Below are 9993 nucleotides of genomic sequence, written 5' to 3'. Positions count from 1 at the left end.
ACGTCGAGACATTTCCGTCCGGTGTCACTCGTGTAATACTTTATGGACTTTATGACGAAACTATTAGACAGTTTCACCCTCTCATGTGAAGCTTGAATGTTTTGAATGCAATAATGGCGAAGTCCAGATTTGTTTCCCCGGAAAAGCTTAAGCTGACATGTACTCATGTCAGATGGAATCACAGTCACGCATGTTGCGTGCCTAAACTGTTGTTTCTTCCTCGCCCTCTCTCAATTTCAGTTCAATCGTCCTCTGGTCGAATTTAAGACAGGAAAATCCCCAAATTTCAATCTTGAACCATAGAGCAGAATATAAACAGTTTATTTGGATGGGCACGTAGTTTCGTTTACAGAATAAACAGTACCACCAGAAACCCTGACAGACGGTTTCTACTACCCTTTGAAAGTACTGCGCCGTAAACAGGCTTAAATTGAAACTGTTGAAAGGCTCGGACGAAGAAGACCTACTTCTTCAGAACCTTCAAGTACTATATCCGCGACAAAAACGATAACATATTTTTACAGACCAAACAAAAATAAAAATAAAATAAAATAAAATAAAATAAAATAAAATAAAATAAATAAATAAATAAATGAAAAACTAAAAAAAAGTTGAATCAAAATTGATTACAATAACTCTGAAGACATGATCGATCATCGCAGTTATGCACACAACTTAAGCAGTTGTGAAATTAAAGCCTGAAAGAAATTCAGGCCTGAATGGGATTGAAACCCATGACCTCTGCCATACCGGTGCAGTGCTCTACCAATTGAGCTATCAAGCCATCTGGGAGCTGGTCACTTTGTGAGTTCGTAATACCCGCAGATGGTGAAGGATACTAGTGAATATACGAAAGATCATATATTTGAACTGCGGAGAAAGATATGAAGACATGATTGATCACCCGGGATTGATCATCGCCGTTATGCACACAACTTAAGCAGTTGTGAAATTAAAACCTGAAAAAAATTCAGGCCTGAACGGGATTCGAACACATGATCTTTGCGATGACTGCGATGATCAATCGTGTACATATCTTTCTCCGCAGTTCAAATATATTTTCTTTCATATATTCACTTGTATTCTTCACCATCTACGGGTATATTACGAACTCACAAAGTGACCAGCTCCCAGATGGCTTGATAGCTCAGTTGATAAAGCACTGCACCGGTATCGTAAAGGTCATGGGTTCGAATCCCGTTCAGGCCTGAATGTTTTTTTCAGGCTTTAATTTCACAACTGCTTAAGTTGTGTATAACTGGGATGATCAATCATGTCTTCCTATCTTCCTCCGCAGTTCAAATATATAATCTTTCGTATATTCACTTGTACAATAACTCTGTTGTAAGAACATGTGCAACAATATTTTGATGATTTTGCTGCACTTTTGCTGGGAAAACATACGTGTTCCGTTACAGAAATTTCTTGTTGAGCGGAATTTAAGGCACGCGTCCAGCAGTAATCTTCTTTGACTTATCTATTGTTAGTACTGCTCAATATTTTGATATTTTCAGAGGGTCGTTTCAAGCGAAAAGATCCTAACTATGATTGAGTCAATCATTATTAGGATCTTTTCATTCGATTTTCAGAATGAAAACTTATGCTCTAATACAACCTGTGCCAGTTTTTTTATGTTAGCCTGATGAATATAAAAGAAATGGCGCGAAGCGTTGAAATTAATTCTTTAAATTTTCTTTGGTAAACTCCGGAAACTTCCTCCTGAAAGGAGCTTCATTTGAAGTGTGGTCACGAATTCCGAAAGAAATGTCCAAGTCGCAATGCGCTTCATTTTACGAGTGCTTTTCTAGATAAAACTTTATCTGTTTTTATTATTGTAATAAAAAGCGGAGAGGCAATCATGTTCAAACATTGTTAACTATGTACTGTCCAGTACGTTGTAACGGAAAATAATATTATACTCAACCAAAACTGTTCTCAGTTCTAAACTAAGCAGCTTTAGCCACAGTCTGTACTTTTTAGTATTAAGTTTCAACACGAACTGACGTTCTTCTTCTAGTAACCACGACGGCGACGCTGCATGACGACACCATCAATTAAAAAATGAAATTATTTTGTACCTACGAATCTCGAAATACTCTTAAGTCATTTAGTTTGTTTATCACGGTCAAAACTATCACGAAACTGAATCTGGGACAGTGATAAATTAGAAATAAAAATTTAAAAAATTGTTCACGCTCTCGTACAACGCAGAATTCAGTCATTTCACGTTGTTGTTTTGCAGAGGACAGGAAAGAAATGTACCAAGAATTATAACGCAGGTGCACAACCATTGTTCCGTTCATTGAACCTTAGCGTTCCCACTACTGTCGTGGTTTTCTTAAACTCCCTATTAGAGTGAGGTGGACGCTTTAAGCGTCAACCTTTTTGCTCGACCGAACGAAGAACTACAACCACATTTTTACATATCACCGCTGTGTTTAGTGTGTGTGCGCGCGCGTGTGTGTGTGTGTGTTGGGGGGGGGGGGGGGGTGCTGGGGGCAGGAGGCAGAAGAACAGGGTACGGGAAGCGGGAGGTTCTGAATTCCCTGCCCCCCCCCCCCCCCGGTTGTTGCGCGGTAAGCTCAGGAAATGCGTTCTTCACGCACTTCTCCAGAGCAACCACCTACGGCAAACATTTACCACAAACTCCCGACATTGTCGGAATGTACATCACAGAGGTAGCCTAGGGGTAGACTAACACCTACTAACAGTCTAAAGGTCCGCTGTTTTCAAAACGCTTTCTGTTTGACGGGTTCCACTCCAGGCCCTCTTCACACACAAACAGTTTCTTTCGATAGTAACGAGGTAATTTTTACAAAGAAACAGGACAATAAATGTTTGCATGTCGGAAAGTGTTAGCTGATAAACTTATGTTAGAGTTCTGTTTCCTCTCTATAATCCCATTCTCGGTGTTCTAGGTTTTTTTTTTAACAAAATGGGCGAGATTGGTGCGAACGCCAAAAACCATCGTTAAAAGTGGTTCGCACGAAAACCACCCGGTTTAACTTGGACGACTCCAAATATCCTTAAGGATGTTGCCTTTTTTTATAACATGCCAAAGGTCATCACTAAAAGACTTCAAAGAATGGAAACGAAGCTGAAGAAGGACTCAAAAGATCGGTATAGAAACAGACAGTTCCAGCCAGGCCTTCATATAAACTGTACGGAGAGTCCGGTGTTCTGGCTCCCGTCTGGAACTCTTTTGTTTGCATAAACTCAGAGAATTTCTGGGCACGATACAGGTATTCGTCCTCCTTTGTAAGGCGATAAAGCAGCAGGAAGACATATCCACTTCCTAAAACAGAGAGCAATGAAATTGCTTCAATAAAAGTCAATGGAAACTCACGATTTTAATAAAGTTTACATGCAAAGGAAGAAACATTGTTTAGTACAAAGAGGGAATAATGCAGTTGGCTATTTTCAAGATGTGGTAGAGTTGAATTTGGGACCACCAAACACAAATCAAAAGACCTCTACTGCATAACAAACACAACGCCACTATCAGTTGAGATCAAAAGCAGGGGATGGCGGTGGATAGGACACATCAACAGAATTGCCCCAAATGACATCTCCAGGGTTGCCATGAGATGAACTCTAGCAGGGAAGAGGAAAAGAAGAGGGCCAAAACTGACATGGAGAAGATCAGTGGCTAAAAGAACTGAGAGAGGCTGACTGGACCTGTAGCCAGGTCCAATGATGGGCAGCTGACAGACAGAATTGGACTGCATAGGTTATGGCCTTACCGGTATGTGCCACTTAGACACAAAGAGGATTATGTAAACACAAATCCAACTTAATGGAGGGAGGGAGAATTTGAAGCCAGGTCCTCCAAATTTCAAATCCAGCACCCTCAACACCAGGCCATGGTGCCTCGATTTTTATGCACTACACACCTACCTGCCACACCATGACATATTCCAGGCCCTTTGCGGAGCAGTCCTTTCTGCCATGTGAGTTCAGCACACCTCTTTGCAGCTTGCAAGTATTTATCATCCTTCCAAGTAAGATAAGCTTTGGCAAGAAGGTAAACAACCCCAGGGGCACCATGACACCAGTGTACCAGCTCATCTTCCTGATCACGGGCCTCCCCGGGGACAGGTGGATAGTTTCCATTTGGCCACTCGCAGGACAGCACAAAGTCTACAGCATGTTGAATGAGAGTTTCAACTTCTTTTCTGTCTGTAAAATACTCTGGAAAATTGAGCAATATTTGAAGAATAGAGGAAAGGCCATGACCAGCCCCTACAGTAATAGTAGAAATGAAAAGCAGGTTAGTGCACTCCTTGTCTGTGTGAGCCAATTATGTCTTTCTTCTTGAGTATTAAATTACACTGAGCATTATTTCCAGTCAAGAAAATAGTTATTATACTCAGTCTGTTGAGGCAGAAACTGGTACAAGAAAATTTCTACCTTGCAGGAGTGGGTTAATGAACTGGACTCTGGATTGGGTAGGCGTTTTGAACACTGGCCAGAGTATCTCTATTATGTTTTTGGGTACGGACATGTTATTCTCACAGTCCTACTCTTGGCGTCGAGGAGTGAGACTGAATACCATTGGATCATTCATGGAGGTACATGTAACCTTTTAAACTTCATCAAGGGACACAGGGTGAACTGCAGTGTACATAGCATTCATCCAGAGGGTAAGTGGCATTCCTAGACCCATTCAGAGTTACTAGCACCAATGAGCCATTTACACATACAGTGTGGCTCAAGCCCCAATCTATGGAATAACTAGTACTGGAACTGACTTAATCTATGTTGTTCCAGTAAAGTGCACTATGCACTTACCCAAGTACTCTGTCCTGTAGTATGAGTACATGAGAGGACTTTTTGAGTGATGTTTCTGCGAGTACTGTCTACCTGACTCTATGATAGCATCAAATAGGGATCTTGTGACCCCTGAAGGTACCACGTTTCCTCCAAGCTTTCTGTTCAAGAGAAGTGACCCACATAAGTAGCCAGCTCTGCCAACAAACAATTCATCAGAGCCAGGTCGAAAGAAGTTCACTGGTCGACAGATGTTTCCCATCTCTAGAAATTTTTGGATACACTGCTGTGTTTCTTGTTGACGTCCTACAACAGCGACCAGTTTGAAACATTTAGAATGACATGTTGTAATTGTAAAATAAACATTTTATTCTCTTTGGCTGAACATACAAACCTAGGGCATTGAAGACAAGTGCTGACACTGCATAAATCCCTGCATGCCCTAAAAGAAAGGATGCTCCAATTCCATCATCATTGGGGGGAGTTCTTGACACTTCACGTAAGCTAACCTGAAAGAGAACAATTAGGAACAAAGTATAAATCGGTCAGAGTAAAACCCAGGCTGTTGACTGCAGACTGCGGACTTGGGGTAAAATGCAGACTGAGGGTCAAATTCAGACTGCATACTGTAGACTTTTTAATCTGCTTTTCAATTGAATTGTGTTACCATTTCCATCAAAGAGAGCTAACCGTAAACAGGCTAGCCGCAGCGTTATTCAGTCTTACAGCTGTACCAGAAAGATATTCAGGCTAACCAGAGTGTAGATGTTCTCTGAAATTAGCCTGAATAATCCTGTTTACGGTCAGCACACGATAATGGAAATAACGCGATATATACCTAGCAAGTCGGAAGCCTGAAGTCTGCCGTTATCCTTGGTCTGCAGTCTGCATTTTATCACCAGTCTGCATTTTACCCCCGGTCCGCAGTCTGCAGTACGCAGTCTGCGTTTTACACTGATCGAAATATAAATAATGTACCAGCTATTTCGTTTCACACTCTCCCCGCTTCATAATTTTACCGTCACGTATCAAGCGCAGTTCGCTTAGCTGTATATAAAGATATTTTCGAATTTCATTTCACCTGCATGTACTCTAGGGCTTTTCCAAGGCATTGCTCCCGTATGTTAGAAAACTCTGAGCTCTCTGCAACGGAATAGAAAGCATAACCTATGCCAGGCGCTCCAACATACAGTCCACCATCGCAACTCGACCTGTGAGGTGGACTTCTCTCTTCAATCAGCTGCAAAACTCTCTGCACGAGATCCCTTAAATACTCAACACTTCCTAACGATCGTGCAAACTTCTCATACCCGTTTACAAAGCATCTCGAACGGCTCCGAAACATGTTAGTCATGTCAGTACAGTTTGAGACTGTTTTGATCCACCATTGCTTTGATTAACTCCCAGACAATTATTTTTCCTAATATGGCTATCATGGCCTTATATAGAGAAGCTCTCATAAGGAGAACAGCTGGTCAGAAGGAACGCGGAAGCGTCAACAAACAAACAAACAAAGAGTTGGTGAGAGATTGGTTGCATTTTCTGGTTGTCAAAGAAAGATAGACGCGATGGTTACGTTGTTCGGTGGTTAAAATGCCCTGTATTTTGCACTGACTTTATATATTCACCTCAGTCTCTTCTGCAAAAGATATAAAATGCCGGAACTGAGTGATCAACAGTTGAAGGACCGGGTGCAGAAATTAGAAAATTTGTTAAGGGTGAGTGGTTCTTTTGCCTTCATTACGTAAACTTAATGGTTTGCATTTTGCCTGAAACAGTTAGCTAGTTCTAAATGTAAATCGTCGTTTACAGGCTCGAGAGGAGAGGATCGTAGCACTTGAGACAGAAAATGCAATGCTATATCTCAAACTGGCGCAGGTAAAACAGCAGACACATCGACTTTGTGCATGATATCTACTGATTAATATTATGAACGTTGACTTAGTTGTACAGTAATCATGACCATAAATTATTTATCGAAACATGAGTTGGTGATATTAGTCGATCTGAGACGTGCTAATCGAAGTTTGCTTTTTTTGAACAATTTCCAGCATAAGAAATACATGTCCAGTTCTGCAGACTTACAATGTAAGCTCACTGTATGTACATTATGTTGATTTAAAAAGAAAATCAGAGGAAAGGTCACCAACCTTCGTTGAACCTCCTCTTGGTGTAAGAATGCTTTGGGAAAGTGATTTTCTTTTTTTTTTTTTTGGTGCGCTTATTTAAGCCAACTGTATACTGATGCTCTCCACGAAGCCCTTTTGAATGGTAAATATAGATCAGCAAATTAGACACATGAACTGAAACACAGTACAATGCCTCTGCTACATGCATAACACAGACACAATCCATAAGTGGATCTTTCTGTAAGTGGACACTTACAGCTTAAGGTCAAGATATGGTTCCTGAGCCACACACAAAAAAGTTCTCCATATAATTTAACCTCATCAATAGACACCTCTCCTTAGCAGACAATTTTTGTGCTCCAGGGGGTGTATGCTTTTGGAAGTTCAACTGTAAACCAAAGCAGTCTGGAGCAAAACTGAAATAACTTTTTTCCTAATGTACAATCATCAGTCATCATCCCCTCAAACTTTGCTTTACAGAGTAATGCTAATGGTTAATTTAATTTTGTTTTTAGTGTCAAGGGTCTGTCCGATCTTGCCGACATGAGTCAACACACTACAGACGCTTGTTTGATGAGGAGAAGGGTTATAGAAAGAATTCTTTGCAGACACTGAGAAACTCTAGTGATAAATTACAGGTACATCTTGCCATGGAACACTCTCTGAAGCAAGTACCGGAAGACAATTTAGCCTTTTCGTTTTCAAGACTATATGTAGACTTTCTTTGTATCCTTAGAATTTATCTTTTGGTTGTTCTTCTTCAGTCTGTTTTTACCTTAAACCCCTGGGGATAATTGGTTGTTCTTACTCGGTGCCAGCTGAGAGCCTGGAGCAGGCTAAGATATTATTAAAAGCTACATAACTTTAGTTAATAGTAAGTAGTTTATGTCAATCATCCTTTCTCTAGTCAACAATCAGCTAACTACACAAATTTGTTATCTACAGGATGTATATGATTTTTGTGTACTTTTTTCCACATTTGGGTATTCCATGAGATTGTACCATTTGTACAAGTTTGTCCTAAAATTCTGGAGTGGGGGTACTCCCAGAAAAGTTGGGTGGGGGTGTACAGCCCACTTCCCAAAACCCTTACCCTATTTATGACCAAAATCTGTGATTTTTGCTACCCTATTTATGACCTGGCCAAAAATTTGATACCCCATTTATGACTGTTGTGGCTGGTACAGTTCCCCTAAACATCTTATTATTGATAATGATGAAAAAGTAGCTTCCTCCAAGAAACATAGTTTTTACCCAATTCAAGACTAGTGCTAAAACCATACCCTATTCAAAATGGCCAAAGTCGATACCCTATTTATGACCAAAACAGCTGAAAACCCCTACCCTTTGGGGCTGCACATTATAGCCCATCTAAGGGAGTACATGTACCCCCCACCCCACCCCCAGGCCTAAAATCAACCTGCTCTCCAACCAGGGGTTTCATTATGGGCCAGGCACCGTGCAAATTGACCAGCTGTAAACAGAACTTTGCCTGCCTGTTTTCACCATCTGTTGGAAAGTTCTTCTTATAAAGAAGTTGAGATCAAATGGTTTTGCCCGCCTGTGAAAACCAGATGTCCTCCTGCTGAAAATTGTAATGAAACCCCTGTCTCCCACCCCCAGAACAATGTCAGGATACAGGGTTATGTATAACAGATTGTCACATGTTACAATAGGAGACTGAGGAGACTGTAACCGGCACCTTATTACAGTGACTCAACTGCATTTGGTTGCTGATTGTACAGTATTGTATCTCCATGTTGCCATGTATTTAATTTTGTGACAAAAATATTGCTTATCACATGGGTTTTGCAATCTACAATTTTATATTAAATGTGCAAATTTATTGTTCCCTAATGGTTTGCATTTTTCGTGATAATTTCAGGAAGTCAAATTAGAACTACATGACTTGAGAAAGAAAGTAAAAGCCCTTCCTGAACTATTGTCTCAAGAAATGGACAAGACAACAAAACTCACTGATCAGTTTGGCTCCAAGAAAATGTCCAGCATGGAAGGTATAATGAACATTGGGCTCAACAGTCTTATTACAAACGTCATCAATTTCTTCATAAATGGCTTTGTCTACATGTACATATGTCAGGCATCTCACTTTTGAACACCAGTTAAGAAAACCTGAGAGAAATGCTGACATTTGAGCTGGAAAATTTTGTACAGGGCCAGTTATGTGAATTACAGTTATACTGTACATAGATCTGTCGTTAAAACTAATATTAGATATGGTATAAACCTCTTCGAATTGTTGCACTGGCATGATCCTTAGAGATTATGGTACCGTATTACCAGTGATATAATTGCCAGATATCACCAGTGATAATCATCCCCATGCAAATTGAAGTTAATGGTAATGAAAAAGGGTCTTTACTGGTGAATTGAATGTACAATAGTCCCAGTGTTAGCAGCCTTTAGTTAGTTGCTGTGAATTACTCATCCCAGCTCAGTCAGATTTTAGTCAAATGCAACCTCCTTCCCCAAGGGCAGAGACTGTTGTATGAAAAGGCTCGAGATGCTTGTTGTCTTGCTTATTGGTGAAATCAAGGATTTTGGTCTCACTTATGGTGTCCACTAGTTTTAGCTGACAAAGTTTCTTTTACGGTGTACTCGACGGGTCGAGTCTCTCTGCCCTCCCCCTACCATCTCCCATCTCCCACCAGGATCTATCCCCTTCACTTAACCTTCTTCTCTATTGCCCGCATGTGTACTGCTATATTCTGGAGCTCAACTACCGGTGAAAGTGAACTCTTCCCTGAAAGTTAACGCTATTTGTATCTGTCTGGATGGTGTGTTTGACTAGTTCTGATAACGTTTTTAGGACTTCAATCCAAGCTTCTTAAGACAGAAATGGAAATGGTTGAATTCCGTCAAAGGTACATCAAGGAGAAGTCTCGGAGAATGACATTACACAACACTCTTGTAGTGAGTATACATACAAGTAAATTATACCTAGGATGGTATTTTTATAGCATGTGATTATAGATAAAGTCCCAATACAAAGTAATTCAATGTTCAATATATGATATTAAAATACAGATAAACTGCTAAAATCAGTGGCTGTCAAAGGATAATTAATTTCTGA

The 9993-nt window shown here is 40.4% G+C and overlaps 2 protein-coding genes across 2 annotated transcripts in view; one reads left to right on the top strand and one right to left on the bottom strand.

Moving 5' to 3' along the window:
• Window positions 1-302: 302 nt before the first annotated feature.
• On the bottom strand, window positions 303-6183 carry LOC110057885 (lanC-like protein 3). Its single transcript, XM_020764491.2, has 5 exons — window positions 5852-6183; window positions 5165-5279; window positions 4792-5076; window positions 3898-4242; window positions 303-3295 (listed from the first exon to the last, which is right to left on the bottom strand). The coding sequence occupies exons 1-5, from the start codon at window positions 6122-6124 to the stop codon at window positions 3069-3071; spliced, it is 1245 nt and encodes a 414-aa protein (XP_020620150.2). The 5' UTR covers window positions 6125-6183; the 3' UTR covers window positions 303-3068.
• Window positions 6184-6271: 88 nt separating this feature from the next.
• Window positions 6272-9993, top strand: part of LOC110057884 (kinesin-like protein KIF25) — a 13723-nt gene continuing 10001 nt past the window's right edge. Inside the window, exons 1-5 of the mRNA XM_020764490.2 lie at window positions 6272-6488; window positions 6583-6648; window positions 7415-7537; window positions 8785-8914; window positions 9730-9833. Coding sequence (XP_020620149.1) covers window positions 6426-6488; window positions 6583-6648; window positions 7415-7537; window positions 8785-8914; window positions 9730-9833 — 486 coding nt within the window. The 5' untranslated portion in view covers window positions 6272-6425. The remainder of the gene's footprint in view (window positions 6489-6582; window positions 6649-7414; window positions 7538-8784; window positions 8915-9729; window positions 9834-9993) is intronic.

Source organism: Orbicella faveolata, unplaced genomic scaffold (genome assembly GCF_042242905.1).
Source record: "Orbicella faveolata isolate gen_17 unplaced genomic scaffold, um_ofav_v1 contig_12, whole genome shotgun sequence".
Taxonomy (NCBI): Eukaryota; Metazoa; Cnidaria; class Anthozoa; order Scleractinia; family Merulinidae; genus Orbicella; species Orbicella faveolata.
Note: the sequence above shows the minus strand (reverse complement) of the source record. Positions and strands in the feature narration are given on the sequence as shown.